This window comes from Raphanus sativus, chromosome 2 (assembly GCF_000801105.2).
Source record: "Raphanus sativus cultivar WK10039 chromosome 2, ASM80110v3, whole genome shotgun sequence".
Classification (NCBI taxonomy): Eukaryota; Viridiplantae; Streptophyta; class Magnoliopsida; order Brassicales; family Brassicaceae; genus Raphanus; species Raphanus sativus.
The window spans coordinates 37,517,569-37,541,113 of record NC_079512.1 but is presented as its reverse complement, the minus strand read 5'-3'; the positions used below and the strand labels follow the sequence as shown (position 1 = coordinate 37,541,113).

General features: G+C 39.9%; 2 protein-coding genes across 5 annotated transcripts; both read left to right on the top strand.

Annotated features, from left to right (window-relative positions):
• Positions 1-225: 225 nt before the first annotated feature.
• On the top strand, positions 226-17,528 carry LOC108841773 (uncharacterized). The gene is made up of 34 exons (XM_018614536.2): positions 226-562; positions 647-1,365; positions 1,543-1,668; positions 1,736-1,821; positions 1,974-2,082; positions 2,538-2,633; positions 2,765-2,827; positions 2,913-2,972; positions 3,140-3,205; positions 3,475-3,556; positions 3,647-3,771; positions 3,854-5,086; positions 5,300-6,289; positions 6,361-6,696; positions 6,827-7,085; positions 7,169-7,391; positions 7,492-7,873; positions 8,194-8,343; positions 8,439-8,660; positions 8,859-9,080; positions 9,268-9,918; positions 10,312-10,569; positions 10,641-10,982; positions 11,403-11,815; positions 11,902-12,319; positions 12,429-13,727; positions 14,038-14,298; positions 14,393-14,683; positions 14,761-15,144; positions 15,317-15,745; positions 15,885-16,163; positions 16,253-16,804; positions 16,885-17,094; positions 17,224-17,528. The coding sequence occupies exons 1-34, from the start codon at positions 505-507 to the stop codon at positions 17,341-17,343; spliced, it is 11,514 nt and encodes a 3,837-aa protein (XP_018470038.2). The 5' UTR covers positions 226-504; the 3' UTR covers positions 17,344-17,528.
• Positions 17,529-18,865: 1,337 nt separating this feature from the next.
• On the top strand, positions 18,866-21,659 carry LOC130494304 (DNA-(apurinic or apyrimidinic site) endonuclease 2-like). Of its 4 annotated transcripts, XM_057003634.1 has the most exons (9): positions 18,866-19,206; positions 19,292-19,510; positions 19,600-19,685; positions 19,767-19,882; positions 19,970-20,050; positions 20,133-20,336; positions 20,421-20,572; positions 20,668-21,302; positions 21,382-21,659. In XM_057003634.1, the coding sequence occupies exons 1-9, from the start codon at positions 18,954-18,956 to the stop codon at positions 21,451-21,453; spliced, it is 1,818 nt and encodes a 605-aa protein (XP_056859614.1). In that variant the 5' UTR covers positions 18,866-18,953; the 3' UTR covers positions 21,454-21,659. The 4 variants fall into 4 exon arrangements, with proteins under 4 accessions (XP_056859614.1, XP_056859615.1, XP_056859617.1 ...); XM_057003636.1 differs by lacking the exon at positions 18,866-19,206 and having other exon boundaries at positions 19,460-19,510; positions 19,772-19,882; XM_057003635.1 differs by lacking the exon at positions 18,866-19,206 and having other exon boundaries at positions 19,369-19,685; positions 19,772-19,882.
• The last annotated feature ends 1,886 nt before the right edge of the window (positions 21,660-23,545 follow it).

The following is a 23,545-nucleotide window of genomic DNA, read 5'->3' as shown; positions in this document are numbered from 1 at the left end:
ATTCTCTAAACAACCAATCAGAAAGGAGAATATCTCGTACCAAAATCTGGATTGATCAGACATCCAACACTTAATTATCTAGTCAACAAAATATCTTGAGTATCCTTTTTAGAATATTTCATTTCTTTCCTCCACAAATGAAATCTGTTAAATATAAAAATGGACCTTTTATTAATAATAAAAACGAGACCTTATATAAACAAACAATTCGGGCTCAGCGCAGTTTCGTTTCACTGTAACGCTCGTGTTCTTAAAGCTTCTCTCTTTTCACAAGGGAGAAACTCGTCTCGCAGAGAGACCACAACAACAACAAAAAGAGAGGGAAAATTGCGTAGAAGAAAATCACAAACCCTAAACCCCCTCGAGAGAATCAAACGAACCCTACTTTCTGACCTAGTCGTCGGCCACACCTCCTTGAGCTTTGCCGCTATAAGGAACAGCAAAAGCCCCCAGGCTAAGAACAATTCCCACCGCGACGGAAACCCTAACGCAACCGTTTCAGCCATGAGTCCGATTCAGAATTTCGAGCAACACTCCAGTCGTCTCGTCGAGCCTGACCTTCGTAAAAACATCTCTCTCACTCTCTCTCCTCTCAGTTTATTAGGAACCTGGCCTTATTGTTTGTTGAATTCGTCTTTTTATGTAGCTACTCAGACGAGGCTTGAGATGGTGGTGGAGGTCAGGGAGAGCCTAGAGATCACACACACGGCTGATTACTCGAGTTTTCTCAAATGCTACTTCAAGGCGTCTTCGCTGATTCTTCTCCAGATCACAAAGCCTCAGTTCGTTGATAATCTCGACCACAAGCTCCGCAACGTCGTCCTCGAGATCCTCAACCGTATACCTCACAGCGAGGTCCTTCGTCCCTATGTTCAAGACCTTTTGAAAGTCGCAATGCAGGTGCTCACCACGGATAACGAAGAGAACGGGCTTATATGCCTCCGCATTATCTTTGACCTTCTCAGGAACTTTAGGCCCGCGTTAGAGAAGGAGGTTCAGCCGTTTTTGGATTTTTTCCTTAAGATTTACCAGAACTTCGGATTGACCGTCGGTCATTTTCTCGAGGAGGTTAAAACGGAAGAGGGGAAGCCTGTGGAGATATCTGCACCACCGTCTGATCAGTCGCTCTCCCTTGCAACGCATTTCAGGAACGGGAAGATTAACCCGAGTACGCGTTCGTTTAAAATAGTCGCCGAGAGCCCTCTCGTTGTTATGTTTCTTTTACAGCTCTATAGCAGGCTTGTTCACAACAATATTCCTGCCTTGTTGCCCCTGATGTTTGATGCTATATCTGTCACTGGACCTGAGAAATTGCCTTCACGTATGAAGCGTCAGTTCATCGAACTCAAGGGTGCTCAGATTAAGGTGAGACAATTGTTCTCTCCCTCAGGAACTAAACCGTTACTTTGTTGAACTTGGAAAGAAAAATTTCAGTAATGCCTACATTGCCTTCTTGTTTCGCCTTAATTATTATGATTTAGAGGGATCATGGAGTGGCATATTGACCTTTAGCATTTTTCTTCCTCTTTTGTTTATATGCAGACGGTTTCTTTTTTAACTTACTTGTTAAAAAGTTGTGCCGAATATATCAGGCCGCACGAAGAAAGCATATGTAAGAGCATTGTAAATTTGCTTGTCACCTGTTCGGATTCTGCATCGATCAGAAAGGTAAAGAACCGTTTGTTCCTTTCTCTTCGGTATGTTTCCACCTTGTGACCCAATCACTGGCTTGCAGGAACTATTAGTCTCACTAAAGCATATACTTGGGACGGATTTTAAGAGGGGTTTATTTCCCCATCTTGACACTCTTTTGGAAGAAAGGTATTTTACATTTTCGCCTTTCTGAAATTTAAAATTTCACACCTGTCAGGAAGCTTTTTTGGTATCAGTTAACCTTTAACTGCCCACCTTCCATGCTATCTATCAACAAATCATGACTTGTGTTATCTCTTTGCTGTTTTCATGTGTGTCAGGGTTCTAGTAGGAACAGGACGAGCATGCTTCGAGTCTTTGAGACCTCTGGCTTACAGCCTACTGGCCGAGATTGTTCACCATGTTCGAGCAGATCTGTCCATTTCTCAGGTTCTCCCCGTTGTTTCTTTGCAATTTGTTTGCTTCTGCTTTAAAAAAATTATATGTTTATCTGAGAGGGTTATAATTCTGGAACCTATGCAATAATTGGCATTGGATTATATATAACTGATGCTTTGTGTTCAAGTACACAGTTGTTGCTTTGAATCTGTAGATTTGTGGTTGGGTCTAAATAAGTATATATAGCAACTGTGATAAGAAAGTGCTCGGGCTTGGGAAAGTTTTGTTTTGCTGATTGTAGACATGAAACCCAAAGACCGAAGATATTCTGGGGGAAGAAGATTTCATCAACATATAATCTTAGGAATACAAATTACAGCATACTGATCAATCTTTCTTGCCAACCTCAGGAATCCCGTTTTTTAGATTTTTTGCGGGTCCATTATCTGCTCTGTGGACGATCTTTCTCTTGCAATTCTTTTATTTGACTGTAAACAATGTGGCAGTTATCGCGGATCATCTATTTATTTTCAAGGAATATGCATGACTCGACCCTCTCTGTTAACATCCAAACAACTTGTGCACGACTGATGTTAAATCTGGTAAAGCTATATATTCCATCTTCTTTGCCCTTATTTAGATTTGATATATTACTTGACATTTATGTGGCATAATCTATCCACTATGCTGGAATCTAGAGTTTGGTAAAACTTAATTCGTATGTTGGGTTCAGGTGGAACCAATATATGATAAAGGTGTTGATCAGCAGTTAATGGATGAGACGCGGATTTTGTTGGTATAGCTTTACCCCCGACAGCTTATTCTACCATTGGTTGCTGCTCTAATATTAATTTACTTTACTCATCATCTTTTTATTATAGGGACGTATCCTGGATGCCTTTGTTGATAAATTTAATTCCTTCAAGCGTACAATTCCTCAGGTAACACGATTATGTAATTATTTGAGAGAGTTGTTTTTATATTCCTAACTTCATTACACCTTTTTTCGTCATGTTATATTTTGAGATATCTTGAACCTTTAGCTACCCCGATTGTCAATTCTTTTAATTCGTTGATGTGTTACTTAGTCTTGCTTTCTGCTTCATAGCTTTTAGAGGAGGGTGAGGGAAATAATGATATCACTTTGAAGTCGAAGCTTGAACTTCCTGCCAAGGTAAATTCCATCCATCCTATGATGAACTTTTCTTTTTTAACAAGTAGCCAAATTCTCAGGCAACGTGAGATTGTGTTCCACTGTGTATATTCAAACATGCTAGTTCCACAGATTATTTTATCCTCGTAAGTAGGGAACTCTACTTTCTTTTCTAATTTGGATTATAGTTTAGCCGGAAATATATAATCTAAGCCGTTATTATTTCTCCCAAAGCATTGTTTTCTTTACAGACGATGTCTGGTATTTAGTTTAAACTACGCTGGTTGCAGGCAGTTTCAAATTTGCAGGCTCCTGCCGAACATTCCAAAGAAGTGAATGATTGTAAGAATCTGGTCAAGACGCTGGTGATAGGTATTGAATTCTGACGTTTCACCTTGCGGATCAGTTATACATATTGATTATGTTTCTACATGTTAAGGACTTTTCCTGATTTGTGTTCAGGAATGAAGACAATCATATGGAGTATAACCTATGCACATTCACCCCGACCTCAGGGAGTACACCCACAAACTCTTGCATCACACTCATCAGTTACTCAGGCTTTTAAAGGAATGAGAGAAGATGAGGTATTGCAAGTCAGATTGTTTAATGTAGGCAAATATTAGTTTATGGCTGATAAACCTCTAGTAATCTCTACCTTTTAAGTAGGTGTGGAAAGCCTGTGGTGTTTTAAAGAATGGTGTCCATTGCTTTGCTCTCTTCAAAGAGAAGGACGAGGAGAAGGAAATGTTAAATCTTTTCTCCCAAATTTTGGCTATTATGGAACCTCGAGATCTAATGGATATGCTCTCTTTATGTATTCCTGAACTTTTTGAGCGCATGATTGACAATAGTCAACTGGTTCAAATTTTTGCTACGCTTCTGCAAGCTCCCAAAGTATACAAGCCATTCGCAGATGTTCTGATTAATTTCCTAGTAAGCAGCAAACTTGGTGTTCTGAAGAATCCAGATTCTGCTGCAACTAAATTAGTTTTGCATCTGTTCCGGTGCCTCTTTGGTGCTGTTTCTAAAGCACCATCTGATTTTGAACGCATATTGCAACCTCAAGTGCCTGTTATTATGGAAGTCTGCATGAAGAATGCGACTGAAGTTGAAAAGCCTCTTGGTTATATGCAGTTGCTCCGAACTGTTTTCAGAGGACTTTCTGGATGTAAATTCGAGCTTCTTCTTAGAGATCTAATCCCCATGCTGCTACCGTGTCTTAATATGCTTCTAACAATGCTCGAGGGTCCAGCTGCAGAAGACATGAGAGATCTTTTGATGGAGCTTTCTTTGACGCTTCCTGCACGCTTAAGCTCTTTATTGCCATATCTTCCTCGTCTCATGAAGCCTCTTGTATTCTGTTTGAGAGGAAGTGATGAACTTGTGAGCTTGGGGTTACGCACGCTTGAATTCTGGGTGGATAGTCTGAATCCTGACTTTTTGGAGCCAAGTATGGCAAATGTAATATCTGAGGTGATCTTAGCACTATGGTCTCACTTGAGGCCGGTGCCATATCCTTGGGGTGGAAAAGCGTTACAAATCGTGGGAAAATTGGGTGGTCGCAACAGGCGATTTCTCAAAGAACCACTTACACTAGAATGCAAAGATAATCCAGAGTATGGGCTTCGGTTAATTCTGACATTTGAGCCGTCCACTCCATTTCTTGTGCCAATGGACAAATTCATTAATCTTGCTGTAGCAGCTATTATGCAGAAAACCCCAACTGCAGAAATCTACTGCAGAAAGCAAGCTCTGAAATTTCTCCGCGTTTGCTTGTTGTCTCACCTTCATTTGACTGGGCGTGTCATTGACGAGGATCAGACGCGTAAACAATTATCAGTTTTGTTACTTTCGTCTACTGAGTCATCTTGGCGTAGGAGTGAATCAACAGAAGTGAAGGTTGGTTTTTGGTATTTACTCTTATGACTTTAATACCTTATAGTTATGGCTTTGTACTTGTTTCTTCGTTGCCATGGGTATGTCCTTCCTGAAAAAACTAGCTAGGACTGTTTCATGTCATCTCCCGCGAGTGACCTATTTGTCTCCTTCAATTTTGTGTACTGCTTGGTGTAAAATGGTTTGTTTATTAAGAGGATCTTTTTGTTGCTGCAGGCTGATTTAGGGGTTAAAACAAAGACACAGTTTATCGCTGAGAAGTCAATTTTCAAGATGCTATTAATCACTATAATTGCTGCTAGTTCTGATCCAGATCTCAGCGATGCAGATGATGACTTTGTTGTAAACATATGTCGGCATTTTGCGATTATTTTGCATGGGGACTGTACCTCGTCGTATGCTTCAACTATTACTGGTCGACCTGGGAGTTCTGTGATTTCAGAAAGTTCCAGGCCCAAGAATAATTGGTCTACTAACTTAAAACAGCTGGATCCTTTGATATTTTTGGATGCACTTGTTGATGTGCTTGCAGATGAAAACAGGCTTCACGCTAAAGCTGCTCTGACTGCATTAAATATATTTGCTGAAACTCTGCTGTTCCTTGCTCGTGTCAAACATGCTGATGTGCTAGTGGCTAGCGGTAGTCACACTGCCTCTATGATTGTCTCCAGTCCTTCTACAGATCCTGTATATTCACCCCATCCAAGTGTGCGAATACCAGTGTTTGAACAACTTTTGCCTCGGTTGTTACATTGCTGTTATGGGAGCACATGGCAAGCACAAATGGGAGGTGTATTGGGGTTAGGTGCATTGTTAGGTAAAGTGAATGTTGAAACATTATGCGTCTTCCAAGTAAAAATTGTACGCGGTCTGTTCTATGTTCAAAAGAGACTTCCGGTTTATGCTAGGAAAGAGCAAGAAAAGACATGTCAGGTTCTTATGCAAATTCTAAGAGTGGTTAATAATGTTGACGAAGCAAACAGTGACGCCCGGAGACAAAGCTTTCAAGGTGTTGTAGAATATCTCGCTATTGAACTGTTCAATCCTAATGCATCTATCATAGTGAGAAAAAATGTTCAGAACTGTCTTGCACTTTTGGCTAGCCGGACTGGCAGTGAGGTATCTGAACTACTTGAGCCGTTATACCAATCTTTGCTGCAGCCACTTATAATGCGCCCACTTCGATCAAGGACAATTGATCAACAGGTAGTCTGTTATTTTTTGGTTGTTGTATCTCTTTCCATACTTCCTTTGACCTTCTTCAATATGTCTTATAGGTTGGAAGTGTGACAGCTCTGAACTTTTGTTTAGCACTGAGGCCCCCTCTTCTAAAATTGACTCCAGAGTTGGTTAGCTTCCTGCAAGAAGCGTTACAAATAGCTGAGTCTGATGAAGCTGTATGGGCTGTGAAGTTAATGAGTCCTAAAGTACTTACATCACTGAACAAACTTCGAACAGCTTGTATTGAGATTCTGTGCACAACTATGGCATGGGCTGACTTTCGAACTCAAAGTCACAGTGAACTACGTGCAAAGATAATTTCCATGTTTTTCAAGTCGTTAACCTGTCGAGCACCAGAAATTGTGACCGTTGCCAAGGAGGGTTTAAGACAGGTTCGTAGTTATAGGATATGGATAAATTCATTAATTATTTTCCTCTACCAAATAGCCCTTTTCTTTCTGGGATAATCGATTCTATTTTTATTAACCTTTTACTGTTCTGAAATTATGTTTTCTGCTTTAGGTTATCAATCAACAACGAATGCCCAAAGAACTTCTTCAGAGTAGTCTCAGACCTATATTAGTTAATTTGGCACACACAAAGAATCTCAATATGCCTTTACTGCAAGGTCTGGCACGTCTTCTCGAACTTCTATCAAATTGGTTCAATGTGACATTAGGAGGTAAGTTGCTGGAGCACCTTAAAAAATGGTTAGAGCCAGAGAAACTTGCACAGTCCCAGAAGTCATGGAAAACTGGGGAAGAGCCGAAAATTGCAGCTGGTAACCATGTTCTCGAAATATAAAAATAGATGTCTGGTCATGTGAGTTTATATGAATATATATGTTTTTTTTGTCTGTGGCAGCTATTATCGAGCTCTTCCACTTACTTCCACTTGCTGCATCAAAATTTCTAGATGAGCTTGTAACATTAACTATTGATTTAGAAGCAGTTCTTCCTCAAGGGCAGGTGTACAGTGAGATTAACAGCCCATACCGCCTCCCACTTACCAAGTTCTTGAATCGATATGCAACCCTAGCTGTTGACTATTTTCTTTCCAAATTAAGCGAACCAAAATATTTCCAAAGGTAAAAGTAAGATTGCATTAGAAGTGTTTTTTACATTGCATGTTAACTTGAGTGTGAGCATGGGGTAATGACTCTTTTCTTCTTTTCATTATAACCTCAGGTTTATGTATATAATCCGGTCTGAAGCTGGCCAACCATTAAGGGAAGAACTAGCAAAATCTCCTCATAAGATACTTCGGTGTGCCTTTCCTGAAATTTTACCAAAATGTGATGCCATACTGGGTGTGGCAGCTTCAACTGCACCATCTGGAGATGAAATTCTTGTCTCTATGCAGTCGGAAAGATCTAACAAGACATCAACAAAATACGATATAGCATCAGATGCGTATTTTCAGGGTCTCTATCTTATTAAGACGATTGTAAAACTGATACCCAGCTGGCTTCAGAGTAACCGTACTGTTTTTGATTCCTTGGCTCTCCTTTGGAAATCACATGGAAGGACAGCTCGTCTGCAGAAGGAGCAAGAGCTGAATTTAGTTCAGGTATCTTTTTTTGACTATATAATTAATGCAATAGATGTGTTATAAAATAAATGCATACATTCTTCCTTATCTAAGGCTGATGTGGGCATCAGAAACCGTCACATAATCACAGTCTTTACCGTCTTTTATGCTGGCATCCTGCTGACTTATATCTGTACGATCTTGTTTTCGGGTTACTTGAGTTCCTAGTTACTTGACTACTCGATACTATTTCTAATGAACACATCTAAGATGTCGACCTCCAAATAATCCTCCTTCAAAAGATTAAATGTATTCAGAAAAGTTGGCCATCTCGAATGTATTATTTACTCAACTCGCAGGTTAAAGAGAGCAAATGGCTTGTCAAGTGCTTCCTCAATTATCTACGATATGAAAAATCTGAAATGGACATTCTTTTCGATGTTCTCTCTATTTTTTTGTTCCATAGTCGTATTGACTACGACTTTTTGAGGGAGTTTTACATAATTGAGGTATGTTTCTCCAGAATGTTTTGGTTACAAGTTTGTCTGTATTCTTAATATTCATATTTTCCCGCTCTAGTAGAATAACGGGGTCCTTTCATCAGGTTGCAGAAGAATATCCGCCCAACATGAAAAGAGCACTTGTTTTGCATTTTTTAAACCTTTTTCATTCAAAACAACTCGGCCATGATCATCTAGTTCAGGCAATGCAAATGCTCATTCTTCCAATGCTTACGCATGCCTTCCAAAACGGCCAAACTTGGGAAGTTATTGACCCTAACATAGTGAAGACCATTGTTGAGAAGCTTCTTGATCCACCTGACGAGGTACGGTTCTTTTCCCTGCTAAACAACTAAAACTTTCGGATAATACATAAATTATTGTGGGGTAAATTGCTGTATAATTTTCTTGATGGTAATGATGGAACCTGTCCAAGCTGTTATATCTGACTTGGTCTTATTGTAGATTTTCTGATTTATATTTCACTAGGGTTTTTATTGTTAATCACATCTCAAATTTTGTAGGTTTCTGCCGAGTATGACGAACCTTTGAGGATCGAACTTTTGCAGTTGGCTACTTTGCTTCTGAAATATCTTCAGGGTGAGCTGGTTCATCATCGAAAAGAGCTTATCAAGTTTGGATGGAATCATCTCAAACGGGAAGATAGTGCCAGTAAACAGTGGGCATTTGTTAATGTTTGCCACTTCTTGGATGCGTATCAGGCTCCGGACAAAATCATTCTGCAGGTACCATTTCAGTTTTTGCTGCAATTTTGTTTATTGTTTCTGTGGAACGGTGCAAGAGGAAAAATACCTAACTTCTTATATCAGTTTATATCATTTGATCCATAATAAACCTGAAAGTAAGCATGGCCTAACAATGCTCCTCCATCTAATCCAGTGATATAAATGTTTTTTTGTCAATTGGATATAGGTTTTTGTTGCGCTTCTTAGGACATACCAGCCGGAGAATAAGATGCTAGTTAAGCAAGCCCTGGATATTCTAATGCCAGCATTGCCTAAAAGGCTTTCGTCTGGAGATTCAAGAGTGCCTATTTGGATAAGATATACCAAAAAAATTTTGGTGGAGGAGGGTCACTCAATTCCAAATTTGATCCACATCTTCCAAATCATTGTTCGGCACTCGGATCTGTTTTACAGCTGTAGAGCACAGTTTGTACCTCAGATGGTGAATTCCTTGAGTCGCCTAGGTTTACCATCTAACACTACAGCAGAATATCGGCGGCTCGCAATCGATCTTACTGGACTGGTTATTAGCTGGGAAAGGCAAAGACAGACTGAAATCAAAGTGGTTAGTGATGCCAATGCAACCAGTGAGGTTGGTGATGGGTTACATTCTTCATCCGTAGCTGTTTCTAAGCTTCCGTCAGATGGATCTTCTATATCTGAAGACCCAACTAGACGAGTTAAAATTGAAGGTGGTATCCAATCTTTGTGTGTTATGTCACCTGATGGTGCATCATCACTGCCCAGTATAGAAACTCCTGGATCTGCTACCCAGCCTGATGAGGAATTCAAGCCAAATGCTGCTATGGAAGAACTAATAATCAATTTTCTTATTAGAGTAAGGCCTTAACGTCCCACCATCTACCAATCAGCGTGTTTATAACTTGCTCGCTCATTCTTTTTTTATTTCTTTATGGAGGGGTGATGTTTAGAAATTTCAGAGCCTATTCTTCTCTGAGCAATTTTATATCAAAAGAGATAGCGTTTGGTAGTAGCAGTCCCTAAATCAGTATTGTATTCTGCATAGAATCATATAAGCGGTTGTGAGGATCATAAGTTTTCTAAGTCTTGGATCTGGTTAAGTTCTAGATAAGTTTTCTAAGTCTTGGATCTGGTTAAGTTCTAGACCTGTAATTTCGACATGTTAGTTGTACGTGACATTGTTCTAGCTATAGTATTATTGATTGAGTCCTATTTATAACTGTACTTTCATTTCCTCATCCCTGAACAGGTAGCAGTGGTCATTGAGCCTAAGGACAGGGAAGCCAACACTATGTACAAACAAGCTTTAGATTTTCTTTCACAAGCTTTGGAAGTTTGGCCACATGCGAACGTCAAGTTTAACTATTTAGAAAAGCTGTTAGGCAGCATGGTACCGTCTCAGTCAGATCCGTCCACAGCACTTTCTCAGGGCTTGGATGTCATGAACAAGGTTCTGGAGAAGCAGCCGCATCTTTTCATTAAGAACAACATCAGCCAAATAGCACAGGTATACTTGCTGTAGTAAGCTGCACCCTAATATTTTTTTTGCCTCCTGTTGACTATTGTTTTCTTTACTAGTTTCTTGAGCTGTCTTTCAAACACAAGATGTTGGATGCTGGTAAATCGTTATGCAATTTGTTGAAGATGGTCATCATCACCTTCCCACAGGATGGAGCTAGTACACCTCCTGACATAAAGCTATTGTATCAGAAAGTCAATGAGCTGATACCGAAACATGTACATACTGTTTCACAAGCTTCAGGAGATGATAACTCTCTCGGTTCAGTCAGCTTTGTACTTAATATCCTCAAAACCTTGGCAGAGGTACAGAAAAACTTTGTTGATCCATATGTACTGGTGCGTATCCTTCAGCGTCTGTCACGGGATCTGGGATTGGCAACGGGTGCTCACCCTAGACAAGTAAGTTATTCTTTACGACTAGCTGCTTTTGTAAGAGAAAAAATTATATGCTTGTTTTCTTTCTCATTTGACCTTAACTGGATTTTTACATGGTGCCTCATCTCATTGACTGACTATTGGAATATCTAATGCGTCTAAATAACTATGTAGCACTTTCGTCCGTGCATTGTAAGATTTTAGCTTTTATATATATTCCTCTCTTTCATCACCTTGGCTCTGACTCATCTGCCGTTATATCATTTGCTGAAATGTTTTTGGTTGGTACCTACGTACTATCAAATTCAAGATACTATTTTATTTTTTATCTTCCGCCAGCTCCTGTAAATTTCCCTTCCTTTATTTCAAGCTAGTAGCGAGGTATTCGATTACATGTTGTCTAATTGTGGCTTACTATGGTTGCCTTTAACTCTCCCTTTCCAGAGCCAGCGGACAGATTCAGATTCTGCAGTAACTTCTTCTCGTCACGCCGCTGACGTTGGGGCAGTCATATCTAATATAAAGTCGGTCTTGGAACTTATTGATGAAAGGGTTATGCTTTTGCCGGATTGCAAAAGACCCGTGACTCAAATATTGAGCACATTTCTTTCAGAAAAAGGTATTGACTCTAGCGTGCTTCTCTGCGTGCTGGACATGCTAAAGAGGTGGACTGAGGATGGTTTTGGAAAGATAGGTTCATCTGGGTTCTCTGGTGCCTTCCTGAACCAGAAGGATATAATTTCTTTTCTTCAGAAGCTTTCACAAGTTGATAAGCAGCACTTCTCGTCTGTTTCTTTGGAGGAGTGGGATAAGGCGTATCTTCAGCTTTTATATGGACTTTGTGCCGATACAAAGAAGTAAGTTTTTTGCTTTCCAGTCTTATGTTCAACCTTTATGTCAAAGTTTCTTATGCGAAGGATGATATCATATGTTTCACTAATAGGTATCCGCAGGGTCTCCGACAAGAGATCTTTCTGAAAGTTGAAAGACATTCCATGCTTGGTTTAAGGGCAAGGGATCCTGATATGCGAAGGAAGTTCTTCTTGTTATACCACGAGTCTCTTGGGAAAAATTTATTCGCACGGTTGCAGTACATTCTTCAAAACCAAGATTGGGAAGCTATGAGTGATGTCTTTTGGCTGAAACAGGGTCTTGATCTCCTTCTAGCCATATTGATCGAGGAGAAGACAATTATTCTAGCACCCAATTCTGCCAGTATAGGACCATTTTTGGCATCAGGTAACCCTGAAATACACCACCAACCACCTGCTTTACCGGAGGGATCTGAAGAAGTTGCTTCAATGTTTGATGGCATAGTTCGGAAGCACGCACAATTTCTTAGCGAAGCAAGCAAACTTCAGGTGCTTGCAAACCATAGTTACTTCATTGGATTTTAAGTTCTTTCCTTTTTATCCATTTTGGAAGCTGGATTGATCTAAATAAACTATATGTACTCTTTTTGCGCTATAGGTGGCTGATGTTGTTATCCCTCTAAGGGAGCTGGCTCACACAGATGCCAACATTGCTTATCATTTGTGGGTGCTAGTATTTCCAATTGTGTGGGCGACCCTACGTAAGGAAGAGCAGAGGGCTTTGGCTAAACCTATGATTTCTCTTCTTTCGAAGGACTACCATAAGAAGCAGCAAGGTCAGAGGCCAAATGTTGTGCAAGCACTTCTAGAAGGTCTTCAGTTGAGCCAGCCTCAGCCTAGGATGCCTAGTGAGCTTATAAAATATATCGGAAAAACGTACAATGCCTGGCATCTCGCATTGGCTATGCTAGAGACCCATGTTATGCTGTTCATGGATGACTCAAAATGTGCCGAGTCTCTTGCTGAACTTTATCGTTTGTTAAATGAAGAAGACAGGAGATTTGGATTGTGGAAGAATAGGTCCATCACTGCCGAATCTAGAGCTGGGCTTTCAATGGTTCAACATGGTTTTTGGGAGCGTGCTCAGAGCCTTTTTTATCAGGCAATGATTAAGGCAACCCAAGGCACCTACAATAACACAGTACCGAAGGCTGAAATGTGCTTGTGGGAGGAGCAGTGGCTCCATTGTGCCACTCAACTTGGTCAGTGGGATGCCCTGGTAGATTTTGGAAAAAGCATTGAGAATTATGAAATTTTGCTTGATAGTCTTTGGAAAGTACCAGATTGGGCATACTTAAAGGATTTTGTAATACCAAAGGCACAAGTGGAAGAGACGCCGAAGCTTCGTTTGGTTCAAGCTTATTTTGCCCTTCATGATAAAAATGCAAACGGTGTCGGAGATGCTGAAAGCATAGTTGGGAAAGGCGTTGATCTTGCCTTGGACCAGTGGTGGCAGTTACCTGAAATATCTCTTGAGGCTAGAGTGCCTCTTCTGCAGCAATTCCAACAACTGGTGGAGGTGCAAGAATCTTTTAGAATCTATGTTGACATCGCAAATGGGAGTAAAGTTTCAGGAAATGCTGCTGTTGGTGGACAGGGATATCAATATGCAGATCTGAAGGATATTCTTGAGACTTGGAGACTGAGGACTCCAAATGAATGGGACAACATGACTAACTGGTATGATATGCTGCAGTGGAGGAATGAAATGTATAACGTTGTCATTGATGCATTTAAGGACTTTATAACTTCAAATACTCAGCTTCATCACCTTGGATACCGTGACAAAGCATGGAACGTTAATAAGCTTGCTAGGATAGCTCGGAAACAAGGGCTGTCTGATGTTTGTGTTCAGATACTTGACAAAATGTATGGACACTCACAAATGGAAGTACAGGTACAGTCCTGATATCTTTAACCTTTTTATAATTTGGGCAGAGGTCATTGAGTTGCGTAATTCTTTAGAAGAACCTCCTCTTTTGATTCGACATGTAGTTCCACATTATTTTTAGTTCTTGCCTTTTCATCTTTACGTAGTTTGTTAATTATTTTCCTGGCATAGCTGTAACTGTGATATTTGAAGCATGTATGCAACCTTATCGTTTCCCGTGATCCTATAAACTCGGTTTTCTTTCCCTGCGTCTTTTTCTTTTGGGGATTGAAATATCGTTTTTAAGGTGTCTAAATCGCCTCATCCGTGTATGCAGGAAGCCTTTGTTAAAATTAAAGAGCAGGCGAAGGCCTATCTGGAAACGAGTGGAGAGCTTGCTACTGGTCTTAATCTAGTTAATAGCACAAATTTGGAGTTCTTTCTAGCGAAGAGTAAGGCAGAGATATTTCGTTTAAAGGGGGATTTTCATTTGAAGTTAAATGACACTGAAGGTGCCAATGTTGCATATTCCAATGCAATCAGCATATTCAAGAATTTATCCAAAGGATGGATAAGCTGGGGAAATTACACCGACATGGTATTTCTTATGATTAGATGCTGTCTCTTTGCTCGAGCTATCAGTATTCCCCCTCTTCTCGTATTATATAATATATTTTACTTTCGTTTCGCAGGCATACCAAGAAACAGGAGATGAAATCTGGCTAGAATATGCTGTCAGCTGCTTTCTTCAGGGTATAAGATTTGGAGTTTCCCATTCCAGAAGTCACATGGCTCGTGTCCTTTATCTTCTCAGTTTCGATACGACGAATGAACCTGCGGGTAGGATATTTGATAAACACTTGGACCAAGTACCTCACTGGGTGTGGCTTTCTTGGATCCCGCAGCTGCTGCTTTCCCTGCAGCGAACAGAAGCACCCCATTGTAAATTGGTTCTACTGAAAATTGCTGCATTGTTCCCGCAGGTAAGTTCCCTTTACTATATTAAATGAACTTTTTTTTTTATCATTTCAATAAAGTATGAGACTGTTTCTCATCTCAGGCTCTCTATTATTGGCTCCGCACATACTTACTGGAGCGTCGCGATGCGGCAAATAAAATTGAAGTTAACAGAGTAATTATGGCTCAAAGAATGCAGCAGAATGTTCCGGGTGTTAGTGTGGGTAATTTATCATCAGAAACTCAAATCCATCAAGGTGCTCAAAGTAGTGGGCCTCTTGGAATCCGTGACAATGGTAACCCACATTCCCAAGAAAATGAACGTTCTACTGTGGAGAGCAGTTCAACTATTACTGAGAGTAGTCAAAACGCAGCCATACGGAATAGTGCTTCGTTGGCAATCTCAGCTGCCGGCGCTTTTGATGCGGCAAAGGATATTATGGAAACTCTTAGGAGTAAACATACCAACTTGGCCAGTGAACTTGAGGTAATACTTTGTTTGTGATTTACAAATTTCCATCTTTAACATTAACTAAAATCGGGAAAAGGGATAAGACAAAATACTGTCTGGTACAAGTAGCTTTCATTCAGATTTCGAATCAGTTACACGTTCCCTGCTTCTTTACTTCAATAATCTAATGGATTCTTTTTCCTCTTAGATTCTTCTCACAGAAATAGGCTCGAGGTTTGTTACTTTGCCAGAAGAAAGACTTCTTGCGGTCGTGAATGCTTTGTTGCATCGATGTTACAAATATCCAACTGCCACCAATGCTGAAGTTCCCCAACCGCTCAAGAAAGAACTCTCCGGTGTATGCAAAGCTTGCTTTTCTGCAGATGCCGTCACCAAGCATGCTGAATTTGTGAGAGAATACAAACAGGATTTCGAGCAAGACCTGGATCCAGAAAGTAGTTCTTTCTCTGCCACACTCGCAGATTTGACAATAAAACTGAAAGAGTGGAAAAGCATTCTTCAGAGCAATGTTGAAGACAGGTTTCCCGCTGTGTTGAGATTGGAAGACGAGAGCAAGGTGCTGCGTGACTTCAATGTTGTTGATGTGGAAATACCCGGACAGTACTTCGCCGACCAGGTAAAATTGATTGTTATCCTCGTCTTGTGTTTACGTTCTCTAGAGTGGAAGTAAATTAATTATACAAGTTTCGTCCTTTCATTCTATTTCCTTTCCCTATGCGCTGTGAATGAAACCAATGAGATGTTTAATGGCCCAGGAAGTAGCACCTGATCATACAGTAAAGTTGGATAGGGTTGCAGCAGACATACAAATTGTACGAAGGCATGGAAGCAGCTGCAGACGTTTGACTCTTATTGGATCTGATGGCTCGCAAAAGCATTTCATTGTTCAGACATCATTGACTCCTAATGCGAGGAGTGATGAACGAATGTTGCAGCTTTTCCGTGTGATGAACCAAATGTTTGATAAGCATAAGGAGTCAAGAAAGCGCCATTTAGGAATTCATACACCGATCATAATTCCTGTGTGGTCTCAGGTATATGCTCTCACTCTAGTTCTCCTTTTGGATGTCCGTGATATGAGTAAGTAAATCTCTCTAGGCATGCTAACAATTTTTAGTTTCAGGTCCGAATGGTTGAGGATGATCTCATGTACAACACTTTCCTTGAGGTGTATGAGTATCACTGTGAAAGGAATGGTCGAGAGTCGGATCTTCCCATTACCTACTTCAAGGAGAAACTGAATCCAGCCATCTCAGGGCAAATATCACCAGAGGAAATTGGAGATCTTCGGCTACAGGCTTATAGTGAAATCACAAAGAACATAGTCAGTGACAGTATATTCTCTCAGTACATGTACAAGATATCGATGAGCGGAAGCCATCTTTGGGCTTTCAAGAAGCAGTTCGCTGTCCAGCAAGCTGTCTCCAATTTCATGTCTTTCATTTTACAAATCGGTGGGAGATCCCCAAACAAGATTTTATTCGCCAAAGACAGTGGGAAAATATTGCAGACAGACTTTCATCCAACTTATGACTCCAATGGGATGCTCGAGCTCAATGAGCCCGTGCCTTTCCGCCTCACAAGGAACATGCAATCATTTTTCTCTCATTTTGGTGTGGAAGGCCCTCTCATGTCAAACATGTGTTCCGCATCTCAGGCGGTGTTCTGCTCCAAGGTAAATAAGAATATATATTACCAAAGCTTGAGGTGATGATTTGGCCTCTAACCTCTTTCTTCTCTTTTGATATATTTCAGCAAAAGGAACATATTCGATATCAGTTAGCCATGTTCTTCCGCGATGAGCTTCTGTCTTGGTTTGGGAGAAGGACTCTAGGAATGCCTATTCCTCCGGTTACAGGAGTTGCTACTTTGAGCTCAGCAGAGCTAAAGCACAAAGTTGACTCAAACGTAGACGATGTTATAAGGCGACTCAGTGGAATCGCTCCACAGTATTTCTCCGAAGAGGTATAATCAATCATTTTTGACAACTCCACTTAGATAACAATCTTATAAAAAAAACTCGAAAAGAGGGATTATTGTATTATCATTTTTTTCTGAATGGAATCTGATGATATATTTCCTTTGTTTTGGCAGGATGAGAACTCGGTTGATCCCTCACAGTCTGTGCAAAGAGGTGTGAATGAATTGGTGGAAGCAGCTTTGTCGCCTCGCAACCTATGTATGATGGATCCAACATGGCATCCTTGGTTCTAACTTGGCTTTTTTTGGAGTATACATTAACCATTTTGGGGGTAGGAATTGAGTTTGAAGTGGTTAGGTCTGTAAATAGTAACAATATGTGCTCAAAACTCTCAAGGCTTTATTTATTTTTCTAGATTTTTTATGTTTAAATAACCGATTTTACCAAGCTTCAACGGTAATTACATATTATAGTTTTATCATCAATAATCGGAATGAAAGGCAAACTAAGTACTATCGACTCCACAGAATCTCTTTTAGTGGAGTTTTGTCAAATTATTGCGTCTTTAAAGAGTTTCACTAAAAGTTTGGTCCGACGTCCGGCTGGCGCGTGAGCGTCCGTGCCGGCGCCGAAGCCATTTTTCTTCCGTTCATTTAGTTTTTTTTGGCCTTTCATCACCGTCCTTCAACGGTTGTCTTGTTCGAGCTCTGATTCCACAACTACTGTTCAACGGTGGCTCGTCGGTTGGAGTAAGGACGCGACCGATTGGAGGCTTCGGTATCGATGGATGGGCTCGCGTTTTCAGTTTTGTCCCCAGGAGATGGAGGCTACCTGAGATCCATCGTCGTCGGGTCTTCTCCGGGAGGTGGAAGCTTCCTCAGTTCCACCGACGCCGGTTTCAGCTTCCGGGAAGGGGAGATTTACTGAACTCCGCCTGCGTCGGCTTTGGTTCCGGAGAGTGGAGGCTCGCAAAGCTCCAATCTGTCGGTTTGGAACCCGAATTCTTTTAGGTTGGGTTGGGGATACTAGCTTGAGGTGTTTAAAGGCGAGACTGGCTCTGGTCGTCTTTGTGTTGGTATGGGTCGAAGCAGTTTCGTATAAGAGTAGGCTGGAAGCGGTTTCTCGATGCGCCGATCTAGGGTTTTAAGTGAGTCACAGTCGGTGAGATCTCGTGTGTTCGATGGATCTCCCCTGACGGAAGGACGGTGCGGTGAAGAAAAGATATGGCTACGTTTGGAGGCTTTTCGGTCTAAGAGCTCCGACGTAACGAGGGTTAAGGTGGTGGTGCTCCGGCAACGTCTCGAGGCGGAGATGGGAGATGGTCAAGATGAAACGATGGCGAATGGATGGTGTTGATGGAACCACGTGTCCACCATTCCATGTCGAGATTGCCATTTCGTTTGGCCTTTTGGTTTTTGTAAGTCGTTGGGCCTTTTTAGCTTTTCTTGTTTAAGCCCGTAGACTTCTGGGCTTTGTAAGGACTTTAGTGTATGTGGGCTTCGGCTTTTTTCTGGGCTTGGCCCGTTTAATTAATATAATCCATTGGCGGAAAAAAAAAAAGTACTATCGACTCCCAAATCATTTTTACGATTGTTGTCGTGAACAGCTTTGAGTTGTTGAGTAGTAACCTATTGAATGAAGAGCTTGCTCGAGTTAGTTTTTGAGTATACACTCTATGTTAACAGCACATCCATAACGAGCAGCAAGTTGGGTCAATACTAATACTAGCACTCACTTGCTGCTCATATAAAAGAAGGAAGGAAGGGTCAAGCTCTAAACCAACTATAATCTTGTACATCCGGTTACAGTTAATAATCCACGCGTTCACTCTACCAATCGTCGATGCTTAGAGTTGTGTATTTATCAGATCTCAACCGTCCAACCTCACGATACAATTAAATGAATGAACTTTGAAGGAAGAAGAGAGGAGAGGAGGATGAAGATAGTGAGTTACAACGTGAATGGCCTCAGACAACGAGTTTCTCAGTTCGAATCCCTCCTGAAACTCCTCGATTCCTTCGACGCCGATATCATCTGCTTCCAGGAAACGAAGCTGAGGAGACAAGAACTAACAGCGGATTTAACGATAGCCCAAGGCTACGAATCCTTCTTCTCGTGCACTCGCACGTGCGAGAAAGGTCGTACTGGTTACTCTGGTACGGACACCCCCTCATCAAAATCACTATTCACTCTGTTTAAAAAAAAATTTGAGTTTTTTTTTTTAAACGAAAAATTTGGCAGGTGTAGCAACGTTCTGCAGGGTAAAGTCAGCAACTTCAAGCTGTGAAGCTGCTTTGCCTGTTGCTGCTGAAGAAGGATTCACTGGTCTTGTAAACGGAGGTGGGAAGAAGAATGATACTTCTTGTGTTATTGCTCAAGGTCTTGAGGAGTATGACAAAGAAGAGCTTCTTAGGATTGACCAAGAGGGTCGTTGCGTTATTACTGATCACTCCCACTTTGGTATTTTTATTACTCAATTGTTTACTTCCTTTAGGCTGGAAATGAAATGGAATGCTTCTTCTTTTGTTAACTGTGTATGTTTCTATTAGTTGTTTTTAATGTCTATGGACCGCGAGCTGTAGCTGATGATGCTGAGAGGATTGAGTTTAAGCATCGCTTCTATGATGTTTTAGAGGTAAACTCTTTTCGGTTTCTCAGAATGTAGGTACTCTTTGATCTTTCTTGGGGTGAATTGTTTGTTAGTTTTCATTTGTAGAGAAGGTGGGAATGTCTTTTGCGTCAAGGAAGAAGGGTATTTGTTGTTGGGGATCTCAACATTGCTCCTTTTGCTATGGATCGATGTGAAGCTGGCCCTGATTTCGAGAAAAACGAGTATGTTTAATACTGATGATACTCATCATCTCCTTTTTTCTACTAGGTCTTTCATTTTCATGGCAGTTTAAAAAAAATAAAATGCAGGTTCAGAAAATGGTTTAGATCTCTCCTAGTTGAACGTGGTGGCTCCTTCTCTGACGTTTTCAGATCTAAACATCCTGAAAGGTGTGTGTGTGTGTGATAACATCTTCTATGTTCGTTTATGGAGCTATGCCATTTTCAGCTTCTTTCTGTGTGTTTCTAACAGGAGAGATGCATTCACATGTTGGTCTTCAAGTAGTGGAGCAGAACAGTTTAATTACGGTTCGAGAATTGATCATATTTTAGTTGCTGGACCATGCTTGCATGAAGAAGGAGATCAGCAGGGCCATAGTTTTTTAGCTTGTCATGTGAAGGAATGTGACATATTAACAGAGTACAAGCGGTTTAAGAATGAAACTGTGCCAACAAGGTAAAGTCTATATATATGTAGTTTACTCATGATCTCACTTTTTAGTTTGATTCTCAGATTAGTCTGTGAAAACTACACCTACAGGTGGAAAGGTGGATTGGGTGTGAAACTAAAGGGATCAGACCATGTACCTGTATTCACAAGTTTTGATGATTTGCCTGACATCCCCCAACACAGCACACCGCCTTTAGCTTCGAGATATCTTCCCATGATTTACGGTTTTCAGCAAACTCTTGGTACCAGAAAACTATTGTTTATTCATTTCTATGGGATGGGTTGATGAGAGTTATCAACTTATTTCAGCTTCTTCGCTCTTTTCTCATTGTAACAGCGTCAGTGTTAATGAAAAGACAAGCCAATGAGCAAGCCAAAGCCATTGAGGTATCATGTTCATCATCAAGTCAAAGTTGTGGAGAGATCTCTACAGTACCACTCAGAAACTGCAGCTTGACGGGTACTTCACCTGAGGAATCTTGCTCTTCGGAGAAAGAATCCACTGTGAGAGTAACCACCACATCTGGAGGCTCCACTAGTAACCTTAGTGATAGAATGTGTGTGTCATCTGTGAGAGCTGAGGATATCTCTAGAGATGGAAACAGGAAGAAAGTGAGGAGGATCCAATCTTCTTCTCAACAGCTTTCTCTAAAGTCCTTTTTCACTTCTAAATCACCTTCAAATTTTTCCTCAAGCCAGAGCTCCTCCCAAGGAGAGAGCATCACAGAACCGACTGTTTCCGGCAAAGAAGACGATGAACTTACTACTACTTCATCACAGGAACAAGATCAAAGCGGTTCATCTACTAAACAGAAAAACGATGCAGCATTAATGGAGTGGCAGAGAATACAGAACCTTATGCGAAACAGCATACCTCTCTGCAAAGGACACAAAGAAGCTTGTGTAGCTCGGGTTGTAAAGAAACCAGGTCCCACATTTGGACGCAGATTCTACGTCTGCTCTCGTGCTGAGGTTAAAAAACAAAACATAACTAATTTGCTTTCTAAAAGTGAAAACAATACTCTAATCTCTATGGCATGTCTTTTTGCAGGGACCTTCCTCTAATCCAGAAGCAAACTGTGGTTATTTCAAATGGGCTTCATCCAAATTCCGAGACAAGTGATGGTTCATGTGAATGGTTAGTAAACTAATATTATAGTACTTCAGGAAGAAGGTATTTAATCTAGTGAGCTCAGGTACACTGTAGCACCTCAATGATGTCGGTGTATAGTTAATGTTATCTGTCTTGTGAGTTGAGTTGACCAATGTCTAGATTTGCTCTCGATTTGGTTTTCTTGTCTCTATCAATGTATCCCTCTTTTAATGTGATTTAGCTTCGTAACGTAGTTATATATCTCTTATGGTATAATAGTCTAACGTTTGGCAGAAATATCAATCATAAAGTATTAATGTTAATTGACATAAATACGTATACGTATGTGTTGTGGAGTGATATTTAAATGGACGATGACGAGAAAGCGCAAAAATGCTTATGTAAGGGAATGTGTCACCCACGACTTGGTGGTGTCGATCTTCGACATCACTCGCCATTTGTTTTATTCAATGTTTCGATTATACAAGTAAAAACTGTACGTTGCTTGCCTTTTGAATACGTCAGAAGTGTTGAATAGCCCTTTTTTTTTTTACTTTTGATAAATTCTAAAATCGAAAATCTGTTTTCTTTCCATCTTATCTTCCTTTGGACGTGTTTGTCAATGTCTTTCACATTTAAGGTTAGCTGATGAAAAGGAGAAAATTAGATTAGTATGATCCACAGGATCTGGATAAGTTTTATCTGAGAAACAATTGAATCGACCGGCACTAACCACACACACCAATTGGATTTTGATAGCAGTTATTTTCGGTGGCCGCCTATCAAAGATGAGCAAAACACGTGGTTGGAGAGAAGTATAGACAGTTTTGTTTTTAAGATAAACTCACTCGATCACAATCTTCTAGAACCGAAATATGGTTAATACTCAGCGTCTACGTGATCGACTCGGATTTGCATACGGAGGAGGAGGACTAAGGGGAGATCAGTCTGAATTGGATTGTAATGGGACGATGAGCTCTTTTCATAGTTGGTCCCGTTAAGGACATATCAACGTAATGGTTTTGACAAGAGTAGCTTAAACCTATTTGATCTTTGAGATTGTCAATTTGAAAACATTTGTTTATTGGAAAGTGATGCATTTACTGAAAATTCCACGTGAGAAAGGTTTGTTCATTCAAAGAAGTTACCACGCATACCTTGTAGTTTATTAATTAAAAACAAAATCAAATTTAAAAAGTTTTTTTAAAAAGGCAAAATTCAGTGAATGACACTTATAAAAATGTGGCTGATATTTTCCATCCCGTGATTTTAGTTCTTTTGAATTACCTCCTCCTCCAACACTCAATCAAAAATAAAAAATAATTTAGACGACTTTTCTTTTCTGAATATTTAAAAGCAATTAAAAATAGTGGACTTTCACTGATTATGACAACTATAATCCCTCTTTCGTAAGAAGAGAAATTTGAAAATATATGTATATTATCATTTTTGTTGTATAGGAATATTCTAATTTTAAGTATAGAAACAGTGTTTTAACATAATTTTTAGAGTTCTCAAATTTGATTGATAATCATTTTTATAAGTATTTTACGTTTATTGTGAAAAGATAAAATTAATTCTTCTAAATCATTTATAAATGTTTAAAATTATTTATAGAAATTTATAAATTTAATTTCATATCTTCAATACTAAACCTTACACAATAATCACTAAAATTTAAATTTTATTTAAATTTAAAATGAGAGAAGAAGAAAATTTCACCACAAGTTATATATTCTAGATTTCCATTTATGTAAGGAAAAAGATCACATAAATATTTAAATATATATGTTTGTATGGTGGTGAGGCAATCCATCTTACTAAAAATCTATTTCTGTCTTCTAAAGTATCCAGCAAAGATTGAATGGTCGAAATTACTTTTCCATGCAAGTATTTAACAATAGTCAATATACGAAAATAAATATCTCCTCTGAGAAAAATCAAATTTAGAATTTCTCTTAAAAAAATCAAAATTATGTATTTAAATTAAAATAATAACTAAAACCCACAGCTCGATATTTGTTTTCGTACAATTAGTTATTGGGAGAAAAGAAAAGACAAATAACTTTGGTATAATTTGGTAATATGACAATTATATCCACAGCACAATTTGGCCCGTATC

Excerpts from the sequence above, each read along its gene's own strand:
- LOC108841773 (XM_018614536.2), top strand. The coding sequence starts at position 505 with ATGAGTCCGATTCAGAATTTCGAGCAACACTCCAGTCGTCTCGTCGAG. Across the intron at positions 563-646 it reads TCTCGTCGAGCCTGACCTTC|CTACTCAGACGAGGCTTGAG; the intron begins GTAAAAACATCT and ends CTTTTTATGTAG. Across the intron at positions 10,983-11,402 it reads CGGGTGCTCACCCTAGACAA|AGCCAGCGGACAGATTCAGA; the intron begins GTAAGTTATTCT and ends CTCCCTTTCCAG.
- LOC130494304 (XM_057003634.1), top strand. The coding sequence starts at position 18,954 with ATGAACTTTGAAGGAAGAAGAGAGGAGAGGAGGATGAAGATAGTGAGT. Across the intron at positions 19,511-19,599 it reads TACTGATCACTCCCACTTTG|TTGTTTTTAATGTCTATGGA; the intron begins GTATTTTTATTA and ends TGTTTCTATTAG. Across the intron at positions 20,337-20,420 it reads AATGAAACTGTGCCAACAAG|GTGGAAAGGTGGATTGGGTG; the intron begins GTAAAGTCTATA and ends CTACACCTACAG.